The sequence below is a fragment of the Cricetulus griseus genome, chromosome 5 (assembly GCF_003668045.3).
Source record: "Cricetulus griseus strain 17A/GY chromosome 5, alternate assembly CriGri-PICRH-1.0, whole genome shotgun sequence".
NCBI classification, from domain to species: Eukaryota; Metazoa; Chordata; class Mammalia; order Rodentia; family Cricetidae; genus Cricetulus; species Cricetulus griseus.
In genome coordinates, this window is record NC_048598.1 from 103,670,037 (window position 1) to 103,692,345 (window position 22,309).

The window sequence follows — 22,309 nt, forward strand, 5'->3', positions numbered from 1 at the left end:
CTTGACCTCTCCCTCCCACTTCCACTTAGGCCATGGGTTTTGACCACAGCTTTCTCTGGCTGCTTTGAGCTGTCTGTGTCCCTCCATGTTCTTCTGTGCCCTTTCATGGCCTCCTACTCCAAACACTGCCTGTGCTCTTGCCTGGGCACAATCTAAGTTAGTCCTAGGGCTATTTATGTGTTACTGGGTTCCAGACATCTGTCTTCAGCCCACATTCTCACAGACTATAGACTCAGCCTCAGCAGCCTCTATTTGCCCCCTCCTGGATGTCCAGTGAGGTGGGAGGCCGTCTCTCAGACACTGAACCCCTGGGCTTCTCCGGGTTTGGGCCTGAGGACTTATAGTTGTGGCTTCCCAGGAAGGCTTACACTGGCCCTCAGCTATTCAGAGCCCATATGAGGCCTGCCATGTCTTTGCTGATTTCCATGGACTAGATCTTCGTTGTGCTGTCTCCTGTCCCACCAACCTGCCCCCGGTGCATCTTGTCATGACAGTAGCTCTGCTTGCCTTGAGTCTCTGTTCCTACTCAGCTCAAGGATCAGAGCCATGCTGGGCACATGTGAGGCCTTGGCACTCCTGCCTTGAACCTGCCAGTCTGGTCCCTTGCAGAAATGTTAACCCTGGAGAGGCCATGATGCTCTGACCTACCTCTCCCAGGGCCCCCAAACCTCACTTCCTGCCTACTTTACACTTACATCATCTTCCTGTATGGCTTCCTAATTTTCTTGCAATTACCTGCCACTTGTCAGAATGAGAGCTCCCTTGAGGGCAGGAGGGACTTTGTGATCAGCTTGCTGCCGTCCTCCCGTCCCCCCCACCCCCCCACCCCCAGTACAACAGGTGAGGAGCTGGAAGCATAGCTCTGTCAAACTACTGATATAACTCACTTGCCCAGATAAGCTGCGGGTAATGCCTGGGTCTCTGGGACACAGTAACCATTAGTGGAAAAAGTCAGGGGTTGTGTGGGTGGGCCTTTTCATGCACCACCACTCTGAGGCATCCTGCCAGGTGAGCCTCCATCCTTAGTGTGGTGCACACATGGCTACAGCCTCCTTAGGAGGCAATGCCAGCCTTAGACCTCAATATGCCACCCACCACCTTAGTGCCCTAATATTGTGACCTGGTAACTGTATCGGTCCTCAGGAGCCAGCCATGGAAGCCCAGTCTCCCCCAGGGAAGACGGTACTTAACAGTCTGTGTTCCTAGGGCCTCTGACTATGAATCATCATCCTGTAGTGTCTCAAAGCATCTTTGTGTCTAGAACTGATGCTCTTAATTACAGGGAGGAGGAGGAAAGGTTCAGGACCACAAGGAGGTGGTACCTGAGGGGGCAGTAATGTTTATCAGGTAATCCCAAACTCACTCAATACATTTTGTTGTTGTTTTGTTTTGCCTTTTGAGACAAAGTAGCGCAGGCTGACCTCCAACTGTGTAGCTGAGAATGGCTTGGATTCTCCTGCTTCCGCTTTTCAAGGGCTGGGACTATAGGTAGATGTTATCGTGCCCAGCTATTGCACTGTGGTCTGCCTGAGTCTTTTCAATATTTATACAGACGTGTAGGTGCAGCAGGGGAACCTGTCACCATGAATCCTAATTGCAGAGAGGGTTGAAGGTTACTGGGTTAGAGGCTGGTGAGGGAGGGAAGGGTCGTAGGGTTGCTTGACAGGGGTGGTCAGGAAAGTGGGCTGCCTTGAGTTGGCTCTCTAGAAGTGGAGCCGGAGAGAGGGATTTGAACCCAGGAGATTTGTAGGACAGTATGGGAGGATGAAAAATGAGGACATTAGGCAAGGGACTCCAGAAGCTGTTCTGTGTCCGGGGTGGCCTGAGGGTATTAATGCACCTCGCTCCCTCCCGCCCTCCCAAGCTGGCACTGACCGAGTTCCTCCTCTGAGTGCAGGTTGGGCTCCACCAGGGTTTTGAGTTCGGTGCTCTGTAGCAGGTAGCTTTTGAGTTGGGTCATCATGGTGCGGATCTCCTGCAGCATCTCGGTGCTGGATGTCTGGCGGGCCATCATCTCCAGGCTGTACACCTTGTAGTCCTGTACCAGGCTGCCAAAGTAGGAGCCCTTGTCCTGCGCCAGCTCCACCACCTTCTTATACAGCTTGCGGTCACTGGAGAGGAAGGCGTGGAAGACGCTGGTGAAGCTGACGAAGCTGAGGCGGTGGCGGGCCTTGTCCAGGATCATCGAGGGTTTCTTCTTCACATTGGGGCTGCTGAACTCCAGCTCTTCCTCCGCACTGCTGGTTGAGTAGGAGTCCTGGTCAGCGGTTGAGGCAGGCACCCCCAGGCTGTCTGAGAGTGAGGCCAGGGAACCCTTGAACTCTGGAGAGCTATGAGGGCAGGGGCTGGTCTGGGCAGCGAGGTGCTGCATCCCGGCTTGGGGGGCTGGACTCAAGCCTTCCCAAGATGTACCAGGTGCTGGTTTCTCGCAGGATGCCTCTTGTATTGGGGGCTTGGGGCTCTCCAAGGGACTGGGAAGGATGGAGGCCAGTTGCCGAGAGACCCGCTTCTTCCTGGGGGGTGGAATAGGGGGTTGTTTGGCCTTCCCAGGAGGCATCGGTATATTGTTAGCATCACTAGCTTTGGTCTCTGTGTCCTGGCCTTGCTCTGAGGTCCTTGAAGGCCTGTCCCCAAGGCTGCTCACGGTGCCTTTGGAAGGAAGGCTGAGTGAGGCTGTTCTGGAAACAGTTGGGTGGTCCCTGTCTGTTGTAGTCCCCACACTCTGACTTTCCAGAGATACCCTTTCAGAGATGCGCCGTCTGGGAGGAGCTGCTGGCAGAGTCTTCTTCATGGGCAGTGGAGGGGGAGGAGCTGGCTGCAGGGGGCTGGGAGCTGTCCCAGACGTCACTTCTTCTTCCCCAAAGGGTCCCAGGCCTACAGCTGGGCGTGGGAGACTCTCGCAGGCTGTCATGGGTGGTTGGTTTGGGTGGCCTGGGGGTCCCGGTGCATGGGGTGCAAGGGGGGAGGTGAGTGTTAGGGGGGAGTTGGGAAAAAGAGCAGCAGGTGCAGGGGGCACAGGAGGCCACACGGGGCCAGCTGGAGGAAGGCTGGGTATCGGGGGTGGAGGTGGGGGACGGCGTGGGGACCCCTTGGAGGTGGGTGAGGTAGCATCCGAGGTGACAGGCACAGGGCGTGGAGGGTAGCTTCCAGAAGGCAGTGGATCAGCCGTCAGGACACAGTCCTCAATGAAAATAGGATTCACAAACCACAGGCGGTCATTTCCCACAGACAGCTCGATTTCACAGGAGCAGTTTGTGTAATGGCTTGTGGGCCGGAGGCTGGAGGCTGCAGGGACCCCAGGGGCTGGGCCTCTGTGGGGCTCAGCAGGACCTTTCCGAGGGTTCAGCGAGGAGTCCCAGAACCCTGAGGAAAGCAGAGAGGCAGTCAGTTCTTCTTCTCCTAGTGGGGGAAGGGCCCTTGCTTTTGTGTAGGTTTGTTTTCCCTTCTTGGACTCTTAAACATCTCCTACCACTTCCTGCCTGGAGGGGAAGTCCCCTGCATACCCAACAGCAGAGGGTGGAGTGGAGCTGGGAGGGGACATGAGAGGCCCAGCTTCAATTCTGTGCCCACGTGAGAGCTTGCATGGAGAACAACTGTGACTCGGGTAGAGGTGTCTATGGCTTTGGGCCGTGGGACGAGGGCATGGTGGGGACAGAGGGAACAGAGCTGTTTCTGCAACTCTCCAGCTGGGCACCCTGGGCAGACTGTGCCTTAGGTCTTGGTCTAGCTGTCCCTCCAATAGTGTCTCCACAGTAACATCGCAGGGTAGACAGGAAGGGGCTAGAACTCACTGTGGCCACTGCAGCTGGCACACACAGGAACAGGGAAACAGAATTATGGGCAATAGAATTGGACCTATGGCTGTCCACTACAGGCTGCTGTGACTTGGGAGGATCTTGACACTAGTGAGGAGCTGGGCTATGGGGCAAGTAAGGACACAGCTCCTACCTTTGAGCATGGCTTGCCCTGCTTACTATCTACCAGTCAGTCTTCATAGCCTCATTGTGACTGGAGACACTAAGGCAAGGCTGGCTTGAGAGATCTAGGCCTCTGGATACCATATACCAGCCAACACTCAGGGATGCTCAGGGCCTTCCAAAAGATACAGGAGGATAGGCTACTCCAAGCTCCTGAGAGTGGCTCCATATGGAGAGAACCATGGGACCCAGGTCCTGCTCAATGTGTCCATTGTAAATGTAGGGAGAGCATGAGGCATGCTGCTGCAGGATTCTTGGGAGAATGGTGGACACAGCTTCTCTCCCATGGTTCCTCAGTAAGATGCCAAAGGTATCACCCAGGAATGAAAGTCAAGGTTTGTGCAGTGGACAAGCCATGGGCTGCAGTTGTACTGAGACTATCTTGATGACCCCTAGCCATAGGCTTTGTCCCTACTTTACACATGAAGGCAAGTGACTCAGCAAAAATGTATTCACCGGAGGCCATAGCAGTGGAGGTTGAACAGGTCAGACTAGCCCATTGTTGCACTCAGGTTCTTCTGAGGAACTTGCATCACTTCCCACTTTGGTTACTCTGCCTGTCAGTGGGTGGCTGGTGGCTCTTACCCCAGCTAGAGATGTGGTAAGAACACAGCAAGCACCTGTTTTTGTTTTCTTCTAGTATTGGGGCTTGAACCCAGGGTCTCCTACATGCTAGCCAAGTGTTCTACCACTGAGGTACGGTTTCACTGAGTGGCCCAGGCTGACCTTGAACATTCAATATTCCTGCCTCAGCTTCCAGAGTGGCTGGGGTTATAGGCCTGTACCACCAGGCATGATTACAACAGGTTCTTGATTGTGAAAAGAAATGTCACAATATGGCAAGATCGTGCAGAGCCAGTTCTAATGATGGCATGCTCAAAGACACGGGTCTAGGCCACCTTGGTAGCCTGAGGTTGTATGCCCATCAGTGTGAGCCAGGTCCAACCCCATGATAGAAACCAACCGTGAGCACCAAAGAAGCACAACACTCACCATGGAGCCCAGCTCTAGATAGACTGTTGCACCTGGCAGCCAGCCCAGAATACCCAGCTGTCACCACAATAACAAGAAGGTGACCTTTCATGTGTCTTTCTACAATATGCAAAGCTCCGGCACATCACAGCCACAGAATAAGACATGACCAGGTTAGGTTTTTCCATGACCTGGGGGTCACTCTTCATGATGGCCAGGCTGTGGCTTTGCTTTCCAGGACACTACCTTCTGAGTGACCATCTCTTGCTACCCAGAACACAACAGATACTTGCTTTCTGTGGAGTAAGTATTGGAAACTCTACCCATGTCTCTACAAGCCCAGAAGAGCAGTCTGGTCCCTTTGAAGTCTTCCTAGTGAGGAGCATCAGGCAGCCAGGAAGGTGAACCATTCAGTAGTCCCAGGAAGTTGAGCTCAGCTCCCTCCATGCTCGTGTCACAGTCCCTTAAGACATATGGATGAAGGGCAAAATCATGGGCTAGCTGATGTTCAGAACTGCCCATCAATGCCCGAGAATGCTCTCCCATCATTGCTTGCCTAGATCACTCAAGGCCTGGGAGACATGCCCCATATATATATTTCTAGAATTATCTGCCGAGTTTTCACACTGCCATTTGCTTCTTCCTGGACATGACGTGTGCTGCCTTACCCTTGGTTCTTTGGCTGATGCTGTTCCCTCTGCTTAGAGTTACTTTCCTTCCTATCTGCCAGGTTCTTACTAACCTTGTAAGACTGAAGTACATTTCCTGATGTGTGCAGGATATCTGTGTCCCTTAGTCCTACTGTGCACTCTGACTGCAGGGACCAGCATCAGGACTGCCATTCCATGCTTTGGTCTGAATTGCTCCACCACACTCTGGGTTTCAGCAGGCGGCACTGGTGCCTCTCCCATCTGTGTAGCTCCTGCCTCCAGGATGGTGCTGCAGTGAGCAGGGGCCAGCACCAGCACCCAACAATAGTGAGTAAACCAGCTTAGTCAAAATGGAGGCAGTATTCTAGGGTATGGGACACCGGCCAGTCTAGCTTTGCAGGCTAGGTGGGGACAAGCTGAGGAATGGGAGGATGAGGAGACAGTGAGAGAGGAGGGAAAAAGGAGGCAGAGGAGCTCCCATTGGGGAAGGACTGTCAGCCAGCTTATCACAGATCAGCAGACCTGGTCTTAGCAGGCACAGAATAGAACAACACATCTCCACATCTTGATAGCGTCTCACAAGTGTGAGTAGGCATTGGGGCTTCCCTGAGGTCCAAAGCTCAGGATGTTGCTTGCCTGCCCCCAGAACAATTCACAGGGCACAGACTCTCCAAGGCAATGCACCTTCCAAGGGAGGGTGATGCTGAGCACTGAGGGGCCACCTATCAGGGCCCGAGGCTGTGTAAGGGGAGCAACGCAGCAGTTCAGGGCTTTATGCTAAAAAAAAAACAAAACAAAACAACAACAAAAAAAAGGAAGTTGGGAAGTTTCTTTGCAGCTTGCAGAGAGCCACGGCTGGAGAAGCAGAACTTGTGTCTTGCACTCCCAGCAGTTGGCAGGGACTGGTGGCATCATGCCAAGTCTTGGCTCAGTTGTCCAAGTTCCGGTAAAGAAAGGCCTGTCTCTTTGACTGAAGCAGCCATTTTGCCGGTGCCAAGGCTGTCTGGGCAGGGGGTACACCTTACCTGCTTCAATCCCTGCAATGCTTGGAGGACCTGGGATGTGCCAGGTGCTGGACTGTGGTGCCCGAGGGCAATTAAGAATTTCCATACTGTGGGAATGGTTTGAATTCCCTTCGGACTCAGGGAATACATACTTTTGTAGCATCCAAAGATGGGTTGTCAAGCTTTCTCTCAAACTCCAGTGTTACGTTTGGTGTGTGTATGCAGGCGTGTGCAGTTACACATGTACACATTTGGAAGCTGGAAGACAACCTGGGATGGAGTGAGACAACCCTGCTCTTTGAGACTCTCTTTCTCATTGGCCTGGAATTCAGCAATGTGCTAGTCTGACTGGCCAGGAACCTACCCTACCTGTTTTCATCTCCTCAGTGGTGGGATTACAAGTACAGGCCACCATGCCCAGGTTTTGTTTTGTTTTTTTGTTTTTGTTTTTGTGGATTTTAGAGCTCAAATCAGGTCCCCATGCAAGCACTTTACTGCTTAAGCTTCCGACTAAGCTATCTCCCCGGTGCCCCAATCTCAAGATTTTAACAAATCTTTACTAACTAGGAAATAAATATTCTCATTGTATGCCATACAGGACGAAACAAGGTACACACAAATGTGGGAAAGCTACACAGTGTGTAGTCTTCCCGTCTTTTTAAAACACCAAGCATCTATATGCCTCAGGCATGTTCGAGAGCCACGGCCCAGAATCATCTTCCCTCTTTGCATTTAGAGTCAGTTGCCAACAGCTCATTGCTGAATTCAGCCCTGTGTTAGTTTTGTGGCCCCCGCTAGCCCAAGGCGCTTGCACCCAGGATGACATCCTATATAGCCTGCACTGCTGAATGGCAGCGTTTCCAAGTCTAAACTTGGCTTTTCTTGTGTCAGCTCACGAACAAACACTCAAGAGCCATCCCATGGAGCTGAGCTTGCAAGAGAATAGCTTTGCTTTGGTGACATCATCGCTGTCCAAATAGCTTAGTCTACTCATTAAAACCAAACTAAACCAAACCCAAACCAAGTAGAATAAAGAACAATCACTGAGACCGAGGAAGGAAACGTGTTTCTAAAAATGAATAATTCTGAGACCATCGGGCGTACTGAAAACCCAGTAAATCTATGGTTGACTAGGCACTTCTTGACTCTGGGTATGAGAAAAACAACTAAAAGTCACACATATGTTCATACAGAGCAACAGCGAAAGGCAAGATGCAGAACTGTATTTTTGCAGCAGTGGAGGGATTAGGCATCATTTTTAGCCTTGTCTTTTTCTGGTCTTGCCGGTTAAAAAGAAACCCTCAACATGCTGGGATTTCATCAGAAGAGAAACATGTCATTAAAAAAAAAGTGCTCAGAGGGCACAATGCAGAGGGAGGGCTCGCTGCTCTCCCTATCTCAACATCAAATACAGCCCCCTCCTCACTTGGCAATAGGGCACCGTGTCGTTTTTCCACTGGAGCCAGATCAAGGGGAGAAGGGAGCTGAAGAGCGGAAAGCAGTGAGCAGGCTGAAAGGATCTGACGGCAATGGGCACAGACAGAAGACGAAGGTCCCACTTAGAAAGCTCCAAGTGCGAATCTAGCTCCTATCGCATCCTCTCACAGGGAGCCTCAGTGGCCACCTCCGTCTGCCATCTCAACAGGAGTGTCATTCACTTAAATTCACCTATTAAAAATTCTCCAATGCTTTTAATACAGTCATGGTTGCACAACTGTTATTATCACAAATGTTAGGGCATTTTTGTCAATGCCCCCCCCCAAATAAACCCTCTATGCCCATTATCAATCACTCCCCATCCAGTGGTTTGAATCTGAAATATTCCCTGCAGGCTCGGGTGTTTCAATATTTGGTCCCAGTGTGGAACTTTTAGGACCTGGGGCCTTGGTGGAGGAAGTGGCAGGTGGGCCTGGAGTTTTATAGCTTGGTCCCATTTCTAGCCCACTCTTGCTTCCTGGTGGAGATGTGAGATGTCCCAGACACATGCCCATTGACAAACTCTTGCCACAGATTGTATCCTGCTGTGGAACAATCTTTATACACTGTAAATATGCATTACTCTCATTGGTTAATAAAGAGCTGACTGGCCTATAGCTGGGCAGGAAGAGATTGGGCGAGAGAGCCAGACCAGGAGGATGCTTGGAAGAAGGGCGGAGTCACCAGCCAGACCCAGAGGAAGCAGGACTTGTACAAAATTAGATATCAAGCCATGAGCCACATGGTAGCAAGTAAAGGAATAGAAATGGGTTAATTTAAAATGTAAGAGCTAGGGGCTGGAGAGATGGCTCAGAGGTTAAGAGCACTGACTGTTCTTCCAGAGGTCCTGAGTTCAATTCTCGGCAACCACATGGTGGCTCACAACCACCTTGAATGAGATCTGGTGTATACATAATAAATAAATAAAATCTTTTAAAAAATGTAAGAGCTAGTTAGTAACAAGCCTAAGCTACTGGCTGAGTATTTATAATTAATGAGTCTCTTTGTAGTTATTTTGGAACTGGCTGGTGGGACAGAAAAGTTCCCTACAGTATCCCCTCAAATCATAAGCCCAAACACACTTCTCTTCTAAGTTGCTTCAGTTGGGCATTTATTACAGGAATGATAACCTGATACTGGTGATGTGACAGCCAGCCCTAACCTGATGGCACTATGTCACTGCCTGCTCTATCCTCGTCAATTAGTGACACTTCCCCCAGAGTGCTCAGACCTGTGCAATAATTTACACATAATTACCATGATGGCTAAAAAAAGCTCAGTATAGTACCAGGCATCCCTACAGGCTGTTGACCTTTGCTCTGGAATGCCTGTGAGATCTTAGTGGCCTGCAGGTGAGATCAGAACAGGATAAGGGTGTTTCTACTGTGAGGTATTTAACCACTTGCTTTCTGCTCTTGTAAACTCATTGCTGTGGGGCTGGGATGAACTGGTCTTTTATTACTATACAAGGGGAAAGAGAAACAACTAAGGGAAATGAAATAATTTTCTTGCCTGGCTTTGGATTCCATAGATCACTAATGTCTACCTCTGGTATCCACCTTTATAAACCCTCCCTTTAGCCTCTTTGGCATGGCAAGTTGTTCGGCTCTAAAGTTGCTGTCCTTCTTACAGCAGTAAGAATAAATTCATTCAATTTCACTTTGAATTCATTCTGAGCCTTTGGTTTTTGCCACAACAACACATGGTGGCGACCACTAACTTGCTCTCCATATATGTGGATTTGCCTCCTCTGAGCACATCTATAAGGGATGTGCTTCTGAGTCTGGCTTCTTTCACTAAACATTGTGTTTCAAGCCATGTGGTACCATAAGCCAATGCTTCATTTCTGCTTATAATTGAGAAAGCTTTTCAGACACCTTGAGTCCCATGGCTTCCTCTATCAAGTGTGTGTGTGTGTGTGTGTGTGTGTGTGTGTGTGTGTGTGTGTGTGTGTGTGTGTGTGTTTTATATGTGTGTGTGTGTGTGTGTGTGTGTGTGTTGTGTATGTGTGTGTGGTGTGGTGTGTGTGTGTGGAGTGTGAATGTGTGTACTGCATGTGTGTGATGAGAATGTCAGTGAATTTGCTTCTGAATCTTCTGGAAGTATTGACTGGACCAAGAGAACACTTATCCCCAAAGACCGAACCCTGGGTACCAATTATCCCAGTTCTCCCTGGAGGCGCTTTTGAGGAACAGTGGCTAGGTGGGGCTGGGGCTGGAGACCTAACCCGGAAAGCTGGGCGACTCAGGAGCAGGGCTCTGAGCGGGCTGCAGAGTACAACAGGCTGTGGTACAGAGCAGAGGCTGTTGTTCATAAAGCCCAACGGCCCTGGAATCCATTTCTCAGGAATTCTCCATGCAAGCTTGAGTAGGTTTCAGCTTTCTGCTGTAACAAGTGTGTCCAATCCTTGACTAGCAGGCTGCATGAGTCCCACAGGATAACTATGAATGCAGCCTAACACAAAATCATAACTTACTTAAAACACTGAGATTTTTTTTTTTTTATAATTTGATTGCATGGTCCTTGTGTGTGAGCTCTGTAGCAATGTCAGAAGATTGGACATGACTGGTGGAAGGAGTGACATAATGCCCTCAGCACAATGCCACAGGCACCTGGACCCTTGGCAGATGCTTTCTGCAATTATCATCGGAACACACAAAGCCTGGCGTAGCTGCAGTTTGCATGTGCCAGGGCCAGGTGTCTGACAGTTCCAGGTCCCCATCTGTTCGGGAGATGGACTGGAAAGCCAACCTTTCCTTGGCTCTGGGGAAAAGTCAATCTGCTGAGCGTGGCTCTGTGTCTTCAGCACCTGGGATACCTCATTAGATCAGAACCTTCCAAGTGGTTCCTTAGATATGTCATACTTGGTTTTTAATGCCCCATTCTCTAAGAAGTCATTGCTGGCAGGCCAGTCTGCACCACCCTTGGCTTACTGCATGGTGACTTCCATCTCTAGCTCACTCCATGCCTGAGGCTACCCTGTTCTAGCCAGGAAGTCAGTTCTAAGCCTAGTGACTCATTTCCATCCAGCAAGTTCTCCTACGCTGTCCCAGCAGGAGGAACCTACAGGGAGCCTTGGACATTAGCCCTGGGGACTCCTGCTTGAGCCTCAGAACAGGGCCAACCATCATATGAGAAGTTCAATGCTCACTCCCAGTTACTGGTGGATCAGTATAGCAGTCTGTTTAAGGGGCAGGGTGGAACAGGTACTTTTGAGTTCTTTCATACTGCCGTTCTAGACCCCTCTGGGAGGAGGATAGCAGCCTGGCCTGGGAACTGGTGGTAGGGGTGGGACTTCCTCTGTGGCCTGGCTCTTCAGTCTGGGCTAATTTTCCTCCATTCAAGCAACATTGGTATTTATCGAGCCCAGTGTTTCTGGTGCTGTGAATCTCTGCAGAAATCAGTGGTGTGATGGCCGATTTTAATGTCAATTTGCCATCAATTAAAATCACCTGAGGAGGGAGCCTCACCCGAGGAAAGCCGTAATTGGTGTGGGAAGATCCATCCCAGATGGATCTGGTAGCCTTCTGGTAGCAGCCCAGATGAAATGGGGCGGGGCAAAAGATTACTCATCCTTTGCTTGCCTGGCTTGCCCTCTGGCTGCCGAGTTGATTTTACCCTCTTGCAGTTGCTGGTTCCTGTGCAGCTATCAGAACCAGGGTTTCTAGGCTTCCAGTGTTGAGAGGACCAGTGACTCTCTCTCCAGGAACCCTCTAGGTCTTTGGTGCCAGCTGAGATGGCTGCAGCATGCAACTTTGTGGGTTGAGCAACTAGTGAGTTCTTGGCTTCTCCAATGTGAGACAGCAACTGTAGGACCACATAGACTGCCAAGGCACTGGGCCTCCAAAACCAAGCGACTGTCGTGTGTGCGAGATTGTTACTACTTCAACGTAAGCTATGGAATATTCATTCTCTTGGTCTTGTGGTGGTTTGAGTAGGAATGGCCCCCACAGGCCCATCGATTTGAAGACTTGGTCATTAGGGAGTGGCACTACTTGACAGGAATTAAGGAGATGTGGCCTTGCTGGAGTAGGTGTGGCCTTGTTGGAGGAAGTGTGCTACTGGGAGTGGGCTTTGAAGTTTCAGAAGCTCAAGTCATGCCTGCATGAGGCCACACTCCCCGTCATGATGATAATGGACTAAACCTCTGAACTGTAAACCGACCCCAACTAAATGTTTTTCTTTATAAGAATTGACATGGTCATGATGTCGCTTCACCGTGGTAGGACACTGACTAAGCCAGTTTTGTTCACCTAGAGAAGCCTGATTAATACAGTGGGGGAAATCCTAGTACTCCTTTGCCTCAGTACCCACCCACTCTGTGGCTCTGCAGGGAAGACTTACCCAGGCCCAGCTTGGAGATGATCTCAAGGTCCAGGAAGCTGTTGGCTTCAAGGATGGCCTGAGGCAGCCGCAACGTGAAGGGCAGCAAGTCTCTGTGAAGACAGGAAAGCTGTAGGTCGGGTACTAGAGGGGCCAGAGTTCCCATTCTCCAGCATCCAGATTTCTAGAGCCATGTCTCACATCCTGTGACTGCTAGGGTTTTCATGCTAGGGTTTCCCTAAGGCCAAGGGACAGGCAGTTGAGGGAGCTTCCAGCAAGATCCAGATCTCAGGCCAGCTTCAGAGACCTGGAAAGAGCCTGGGGAGTATGGAGAATCTCTTGCTTCTCCTTCCTTGCTAGGTCCACACTTCAAGCATATATAGTGACCTCTGACCCTTGCCCTCCACATGGAGGTGGGTAGGCAAGCACAGAAGGGGTACCCTGGTGAACACTTAGCCAGCACCATCCCCTGGATGCAGGGAAATTGTTGAGGGCTCCTTCCAGAGATCTCCAGAAGCCATTCAGACAGAGGGAAACTGAGGCCCAGAGCGAGAAAGGGTTTTTCACAGGCACCCCAGTGGGCTGCAAGTAGATAGTGCTGGGTCCTGGTCCTGCAGAGTCCAACCCACAGACTACCTCTCCAGCTAGGATGAATGGTCCTGATTCTGTTTAATCCTGGCATTCAGGGCCTTTCTATCATCTTCCAGCCATTTCTCTCTCTCCTCTCAGCCAATCTTCCCTCCACGAAGGCAGAAATTGACCAGAAGACCAAGAGGGCACAGAACAACAGAGTTCAAAGCCAGACAGTTACCAGGATTAACAACCTGTTCCCCCATGGTCCCCCACAATGCCCGGCCCACCTCCTTCCCAACCCAGTCCCAAGCAAAGAAATCTCATCCATCCACTTGTCATCCCTGTTGGCCTGGAGAGCTAACTCCCTCTACCCAGGTGCATTAATGCCTCCCTTCTGTCTCTCCTTTCCTTGTAACTCTAGGTTGGGGGCTTCCAATTCCTGCCAGGGTGGGGCAATGTCTAAGGGCCTTAGAAACCCTGTAGTGTACAGTAATTTTCATGATGACTAACAGTGGGACACTGATCTGAAGAAAGAACAGCATCTGTGGCTGTGATGGGGCTGATAGAAGGTCCTCCTGGAAGGGGGCCCAGACCACCCTACATCTGCCTGAGACCTCTCTGCCAGGTGATCCTGCCAGTGGCTTCTGTTAGTACCTGCCACACGCCCCTCTTGGGAAGATCTTTCATGGGGGAAGAGAGCACTGTTGAGGGGGTGGCTGTGGCACATTTGGGGTGGCTTTGGCTTCTTCACTGTTATACTGTGTGTCACTGCAGCATCTCCAGTCGTCATCATGTGACTCTCCTATGAACCTGAGGCTTTCTGATGTCAACTGACCATCCCTCTACACAAGTCTGGCTTGGCCCCATTCTGCATAGCTTCTCAGGGTCCTTTTCTCCTCCTCACTATCCTTACCCGAATCTCCAGTTCCAAAGGTTGACAAAATTCATCTCCCATTACCCTCCGTTTACCTGGCTGACTCTCTAGCTTGTTGGTGTGGTTTTGGATGTTTCCTGTCCCCAGAAAAGTGCCTATCACAGTGGCCAGCAGAGGTCACTCAATTCTCATGCTGCCAGTAACCTAACACTGTCACTTCTCTGTCTTTCTTATGATGCTGAGGGGAACCTAGCCCTCAAATTCCAACACACAGGAGACAGCCTTGACTCTGCTCCATGTCTCTAGCAAGCTCTTCAGAACCTCCCAGCCCTTGCTGTGCCTCAGTATACTCGCTTCCTTGCAGTGAATGAACCATATTCCTAGACATGGGTCCCTTCTACTTGCATCTACTTAGATTACATGTACCCTTTAAAGCCATACCATAGGCCTCCTCTTCAGCCCAGACCTGGTTGCCATTGGTTTCATCATTCAGTTCCCCACTCCTCCCCCTGGAGGGGCACGCCTTCCATCCAGAACAACCCACAGGATGGGGCAGCCAGCCAAGCAATATCATATAACATCACTATTATAGCACAGCAACCCAATAGGTAGGCAATCATTCCAGATTTTACAGCCAGTTACCGGGGGTAGAGTCAGTCAGAGAGGTTGAGGTAAGTGCCCAAGACCACTCAGCTAAGAAAATATGTTTATATGGCATCACAAATCACTTGTTATTGATTGATTTGATTGATTGATTGATTTTTGCCTCTGGCTTCCTATTCAGGCCTCGTAACTCTCCTGGGATACTGACACTAGTGTTGTCTTCAGTTTTTAAAATGCTAGATTTTAGATGGCTGGTAAGATGGCTCAGTAGGTAAAGGTGCTTGCAGCCAAGGATGAAGAATTAGATCCCTGGGACCCACATAGTGGAAGAAGAGACTCGAATCCAACAAACTGTGTTCTGGCCTCCATACTTGTACCATGACATGTGCAAACAGACAGATAGATATAAGATGTGCACACAGACAGATATAAGACAGATGGTAGGTAGACAGACAGACAGATGTAATAAAGATGTTTGAGGTAAGGGGTGGGGATGGAACACAGGGTCTTTCATGTGGTAGGTACATGATCTACAGCTGCAGTCCAGCCCTATGGTCTGTTTTTGTTTTAATTAGAAACAAAAACATATTTGCTGTAAGAATTCAACATTACCCAAGTGCCTAAAATAAAATGTGCCTGTCTTTCCTCTTTAGATTCCCACCATCAAGATTCTAATACATGGCTTACTTCCCTCGTCCTTCTCTGTGCACGCACACATGTGAGCATAAACACACACACACACACATACACATACACACACACACACACACACACACACACACACCTTATTTTCAAAAGTAAATGACAGCCTGTTTCTTTTGTGCCTGGTTTTTCAGCTTGCTTCCTTCATACATGAATAGTAATAGCTTTCACTGTAGAGCATTCATGCAAGAACACCGACTTCTTCCCCTTTTCTGTGCCTCCATTACTTTTTCCTTTGGATGAGTATCTAACCCTGTTTCTTCTGTCTTTCTAGCACATAGCTTATGCTGCCCTGGGTTCTGGTCTAGCATCCCCCAGGTTCTCTCTCAAATGTTCTCACAGAGATAGATAGTTTTCCCAGACCCCTTTCAGTACTGGGCAACTGGAGGCTCAGAGACCAACTCACAAATGCTGGTGTATGAACATGAATGAAGATTGGGTCTAAGGCCAGACTCTTCATTCCTAGATAGATTGGACTGCCTCTTAGTTTAAAAGAAAAAAGACAAAACTATTTGCATACTGCCTTGGCTCAAACAACACTGCTAAGAAGAATTTCAGTTCCTGGTGACTCTACCCTCAGCTAGTATTTCTTTTGAGTAGATTCCTAGTGAGCCTGCTAAGCTACAGGACATAATATTTCAAGATATGACAGCAATTTGCTACTCTTGCCCCAAGCTTATACCCACATTCACACCCCAACAGATTATGGCACTTTTTGTATTTCAAATCCTGAGTATGACGGAGAAGCTTGCTCTAGTGGACTTAGTGGTGGCCTGTCAGTGACAATGACATGCAAATTGTCCAGTTTGTGGCTGAATAACTAAAGTCTTAGCACAGTGTCAAGGTGGGGAAGTCAGGCAGCCAAAAACAGGCTTAGTCACACCCAAGTTGTGAAGTCCCTGGGCTTTTGGGCAAGGCCAGGACAGTCCTCAGATGAGGTGCTAGGTCAATAAGCATCTGTTGGTAAACCTACTGACAACTGAAACCTAAAAGGGCACTGGACACTTCTGAGAGACTCTATGATATTTTTAGTGTCTGTACTCTGCAGACTTCCTAGATCAGAACCTCTAGGAAAAGGCCAAAAGTGCAGGCTCCTCTGTCCAAGATTAACAGCACTTGGGCCTATGACAGCTGCCATTAGGATGCACGCATGTGTGCGAGCATGTGTGGTGTAGGGAACTGACTCAAGATACCAGGTAAGTGTTCTATGAACAGCACCCCCAGCTACTCTTTAGCATCTGCATGTCTAAACAGCTCACAGTAGATCCTAATGAGCACAGGCTTGGGCCACAGACCTTCCCCGAAAGCAAAGGCTACCAAACAGTGACTTAAACTTACAGATGCTCTGCACACATGCATATCTGTTTCCTTGTGAACTATGAAGCCCAGTAAAAGGCACCACAGAAATAGAGATTTCAAAAGTGGGTTCTTCAGAGTGGATGTTTTAACAGCCACCCCTCAAGCTTGAGGGCCAGCTTGCACACCTCTCTGGAGGCCCCTGTTCTAACAAAGCTTTTTACAAGAAACACAAAGTGTGAGCACGTACACACAAACACACACAAGCTCAGTAACTCAAGACTTATTCCATCAGCACAGGACATTTTTGGGAGGAATATAGCCCATCTCACTTTCTTACATACAAAGTCACAAAATTGGTTCTCTAATGGCTCAGTTTGGTTGGATTAGTTACCTGGAACTGAAATCAGACTGTAGACTTCAGGGCTCAGTGACTCCCCCGGGATCCCCCACTTCCACTGCCAGCCCCAGCACCTGGGCCACCAGCACTCTCGAGCCACTGATGTGGGATAGAGCTTTGCAAGCACTGTGATGACAGTTATCTTCAAAGGTGGGAGTGACCAGTGAGCCACTCCCTGAGGAGGGTGGTGGCCTAGCTACCGTGTGGGGCATGTCTGAGCGAGGATGGGCCCACAGAGCTCCTTCCTTCCTCATCTTGGGTAATGACATTTATTTGAGTTAACTGACCCTGTACCAGGGTTGTGTTGAGGATCAGGCCCCAGATCCTGGTAAGGGTCTTAGCTGAGCATCTGGCACCATGGGCATGCTCAAGAAACAATGTGACTAAGCATCCTGCCACCAGGCGGGAAGCCCCAGTGTCTCCCATCTCTGCAGCCATATGTCTTTTCTTCAGTGGCTGCTTCCTCCCTTTTGGGTGACATCTCTTCATGACTCCAGATAACTTCAGCAGCCCCTGGCTGTTCTTGGCTCTTCTCTTCCTTCACCTCAACTTCCTGCTGCAGCCATATTGCTCTGTCTGGGGCTGTCTAACCATGGGAGACAGTATGGCTCATAACAGCTGCAAAAGGAAGCCCCTGTGACTCAACACATGGCTTTGTCCTGCCCTCTCCATAGAGCCACTCCTCAGGCTACCAGTAGCTCCCTTCCTTCCTTCCTTCCTTCCTTCCTTCCTTCCTTCCTTCCTTCTTTTTTTTGGTTTTTTTTGTTGTTGTTGTTTTTATTGAGACAGGGTTTCTCTGTGTAGTCCTGGCTGTCCTGGAACTCATTCTGTAGACCAGGCTGACCTTGAACTCAGAGATCATCTGCCTCTGCCTCCTGAGTGCGGAGATTAAAGGTGTGTGCCACTACCATCTGGCTACCTGTGGCTGGGGCCCTTTGTCCACCCTGTTTCCTCTGCCTGGAATTTTCTCCCTGCCCTCCTTGGCAGGCCCCCCACATCTCCTTCGCAAGGAGGGCCTACCAGCTCCATATACAAAGGGATAGACCAAAGAGAAGTAATAAACGTTTCGCTTCCTCTACAAGCCTGGCACAACACCAGGGCTCAAATCTGGCTTCAGAACTTGGCTGTGCCACTTGAGGTCAGTCACACCCCAGCCTCAGTTTCCTCATCCCTATCATCACTAAGAACACAGAGGATGGGTTTATGGGTACTTCTCCATACCTGCTGCTCTGCTAAGGCCCAAATAGAAATCTTCAGCACAGCTCTGGGGATAGGCACTACTAACTAGCCTTGTGACGAGTGGCCATGATAGGGGCTACAAAGAGACGAGTAAGTAACACTGAGCACACAGACACTCAGGCAGCAGTCACCTCTCCAATTCTGCACACTCTTCACTGAGCTCCTGGAACTGTCAAAACTGAGAAGCTTTTGACAAGAACTGGGGCCTCTAGAGAGGGGGTTGTTTCTGAAGGTTGGTACCTGTGACCCTCACAAAGGTCTGAGAGAATGTTCATCATCTGTCAGGCATTAGGGGTGAGAAGCTTGAGATTCCTGCTCAGGTGAAGTCTTCATTATGTATTGACCTCTAGGGCTAGTGTGTGCTATCCTAGGAATGTCTCTGTGAGCTGCCACCAGCTCACAGGGCCCTCAAGTGCCCAATGGGAAGTATACTTGTAGAGGAGGAAACCAGTGGGCTTGCTGGGGACCCCATCCACCCACCCACCCATCCATCCTTCTATCCATTCATCCATTGTACCCAGCATGAGCCAAATACTGAACAGAGCTTCTTTAACTTAAACTCAAAAGAGCCTATCTTCCCACAGTCCGGGACCTCTGCAATTATCCCTTGTGAGTCTAGTGGGCCAAGTCAGCACATAGAATTACTTTGGGTGCAACCCTCCAGCTTGGGTTTAGTGTGGTGATGGGGATACAGCTCTAACAAAAGTCTAGACTGGACCAATATTCCCCAGCATACCCAGAAGTGGGCACCGAGCTGTACAAAGCCTTGACAGCACATTTTCAGCAGCCTCCAGTGTTGGGTTCTGAAGGAGTCTGCAAGTGGGACCCAAGTGGGACCCAAGTGAGACCTTAGAATTGCGAAGTTGTGGACTCTCATACCCAACTACTAATGTCACCTGAAAAGAGGCAAGGGTGCCTGGAGAGGCACACCTGGAGTCACACAGCTCCAGGCCTGGGGCTCTGGTTCCTGAGGTGCTCAGCATTCAGGCCTTGTTGCCTGACACCCCCCACCCCCACTCCAAAAGATGGTCAAGCCCATCTCTGTCCCTTTCCGAGTGTGTGAAGACAGGAGTACAAGCACCTATTTTGATAGCAGCCAGAGGAGGAGATTGGGAAGTGACAGGTGTAAGCTTGGTGACCATAGTTCCTGGTCTTCCCAGACACCAAGCTGATGCCCAGAAAACTCTTCGACAGTCCAAATGGCAGAGATGGAATGAGAGTCCATGGGGTCCCAGACAGTGTACTTTCTCTTTCATGGGCATTAACTCACCCTTCCTCCAGCATCAAAGCAATTGATATGAGCATTCTCTTTTATAAACGAGGAAGTGGAGGATCTGAGGTGTTAAATTTCCAGCTTAATATCTGTGCTCCCATCATCCACCCATCCACCCATCCACCCATCATCCATCCACCCATCCACCCATCATCCATCCACCCACCCACCCATCCATCCTTCTATCCATTCATCCATTGTACCCAGCATGAGCCAAATACTGAACAGAGCTTCTTTAACTTAAACTCAAAAGAGCCTATCTTCCCACAGTCCGGGACCTCTGCAATTATCCCTTGTGAGTCTAGTGGGCCAAGTCAGCACATAGAATTTCTTTGGGTGCACTGGTGTAGAGCTTTCTTTAGATTGAACTTCACTCTGCTGTTTACCAATCTCCATTTCCTCATCAATGCAATGGTTACAACCCTTGTGGGTTGGTAAATTTCAAAAGACAACGTGGAGGGACCTAGAGAAATGGCTCAGTGGTTACAAGCACTTGCTGCCCTTATAGAGGACTTGAGCTTGATTCTCAGCACTCACATGGTGACTCAGAACTGTCTGTAACTCCAGTCCCAAGGATCTATCTGATGTTGTCTTGTGGCCTTCTTGGGCACTGCATGTACACAGTACACATACATACATGTAGGCAAACATTAAGACATAAAAAAAAAATCTTTAAATGGCAGTGGGTAGGGTAGGGCAGTGGTGGTGCACACCCTTAATCTCAGTACTGGGGTGGCAGAGGCAGGCAGATCTCTATGAGTTTCGAGGCCAGTCCGGTCTACAGAGTAAGTTCTAGGACAACCAGGGCTACACAGAGAAATCCTATTCAGAAACAAAATAAAACAAAGGAAGTAGTGTGTATAAAAATCCCTCAGAGCCCCACTGAGTGCTGGGGGGAGCCTTCACTAGGCTGCAGGAGAGGTGAGTATCAGCTGTAATTATCAGCATTGCTCTGCTGGCCTGGAGGGTGGGAGGGGTATTATTAGTGGAGCATGGTTTCATCGGAGGTAGCCTGTAGTTAAAGACCCCAACACATCTTAGCAAACATCTAATCAGCCTTGTGCAGGCCCCAAAGCTTCAGCTGATAGATTATGGCACTAAATATATTTTTAAATTCTTGCTGCTCGGAAACCAGTTCTGAGTGAATGGAGCGGAACTTATGGTGGTCTGCCCAGCTGAACAATCCCAGGCCCCCACCCACCATGGGGCATCAGCCCTCCTAGCTGTTGCTATAGGAAATTCCTTCTGTACTCCCTGGCACCATTTGGTCCAAAGGGTCCCAAGCTGTCCCTGATGCTGGTGACACTAGAAGTTGAAAGACTATCAAGATCCAGATGGGCAGGTGGCTGGCAGAGAAGTCCTCACCAGAAGAGTCCAGGAAACATCACAGCTGATCTCTCTTCTTGTAGTTACCAGAGCAAAGACAAGGGACTGTCCCCTCTCACTGCATCCCCTCCCTCTCTACTCTGTCCTCTCCTATGCCACAAACACACCCAGGTTGCACAGATGTCTGTTGCAACCAAATGGGTGTTTTGCAGCAAATAGGCTTCTGTTAAGACAGGAAGGGAAGCCTCCCACACAGCCTCCTCTAGGGCCAGGTTACTCACCTACTGACACAGTAGAAAGCAATCAGTCTGAAGATGTCCTCAAACACAAGAACGGAGCCTTCCAGGTACAATACTGGGGAGAGACAAGAAAGGCCCTTGTAAGTATCCTCTAATGGCAAGGGGGAGGGGCTAGCTGCTCCCCTAGATTTGGAAGGTGGTATACATCTGCCATGTTCTCTTTGAGTTCTGTTGCCTCCGGAAGGACCCCCCCACAAGTAGCAGCTGCCAACTGCAGTGAGAAACAGAGCTCAAGGTGTCAATGTGTTGAGAGTTCAAGCATTACCAATTACTGTGGCTGGTACCAACTTAAACATGGTCACCATTTTTGGTGAACAGGAGTCTAGATTATAAAAGTAGATTGACACCCGTAGCCAGTTGCCAATGACAATCTCAGTAGGCACTGGATTTCATGATGCCTAGATCTCAGGCCCATGACCAAACCCCTGGCAATTTTTGCTTCCTAAACTTAGGAGTCCACACTGGGCTTCCCTGGGCTTCTGTGGTGCTGAACAACATTTGGACTGAGTTTTGGTTATCTTTCCCGTGTGACACAGGAGAAGGAGATTCAAACTGGGCTTCCAGGCCTAGCTTTGACCCTGGAACTGATAACCAGGCTCTGCAGGCATCCCTTTCCCTCCCTATGCCTCAGTTTTCCCCACCTTCCAAGGGAACAGCCCTTCAACCCCTAAAGACAAAATCATCTAGGTGATATCAGCCTGCTATGCAGTTTGCAAAGCCTGGACCAGTTTCCCACAGGGCAGAGCGACACAGATCCATAAGTATATGTATTCCAATTGCTACCCCCTCCCAACCTAAGCACTGCTCTCAACAGATCAGGTGATATAAAAATCACATTTATCTATTTATGACAGACCATGACTTCCTGTTTGATTAGATATAAAAACATATAAAGAGATTAAAAACCAAGAAAACAAAAAACTGTCCTTGGTATTTCTGCCCGCTGGGAATGTCCCCTGTGGCTTCCAACATATGCTCACGGTCCTTCTCCCAAAGGGATGGACACCCTGAACCTGTCTGGACAGAGACCCACAATCTTCCGGAGCTTTGGAGCATGGGAGTTAGTATGAGATAAACTGTGTTTTGTCCCAGGACCTTTATTTAGTATTGTAACTGCCTGGGGGCTTGTGTGTGCATCTGGGCATCAAATCTCTATCAAGTTGTTGCACAGCCTCTCTCTGCCTCAGTTTCTCCAACTGCAAACCAGCATTACAAGTGTTCCCATTTGTTGAGGACTGAACTGTACCTCTCCCACCCCCCAAAAAGAAGTATTCAAGTCCTGGTGCTTAGAACATGATAAGTGACCTTCTTTGGAAATCTTT

General features: G+C 49.5%; 1 protein-coding gene across 1 annotated transcript in view; it reads right to left on the reverse strand.

The window, feature by feature from the left end:
* Window positions 1-22,309, reverse strand: part of Rin3 (Ras and Rab interactor 3) — an 83,644-nt gene that overhangs the window by 15,513 nt on the left and 45,822 nt on the right. Inside the window, exons 5-7 of the mRNA XM_035445865.1 lie at window positions 20,970-21,042; window positions 12,424-12,515; window positions 1,876-3,363 (exon numbers count right to left, since the gene is read on the reverse strand). Coding sequence (XP_035301756.1) covers window positions 1,876-3,363; window positions 12,424-12,515; window positions 20,970-21,042 — 1,653 coding nt within the window. The remainder of the gene's footprint in view (window positions 1-1,875; window positions 3,364-12,423; window positions 12,516-20,969; window positions 21,043-22,309) is intronic.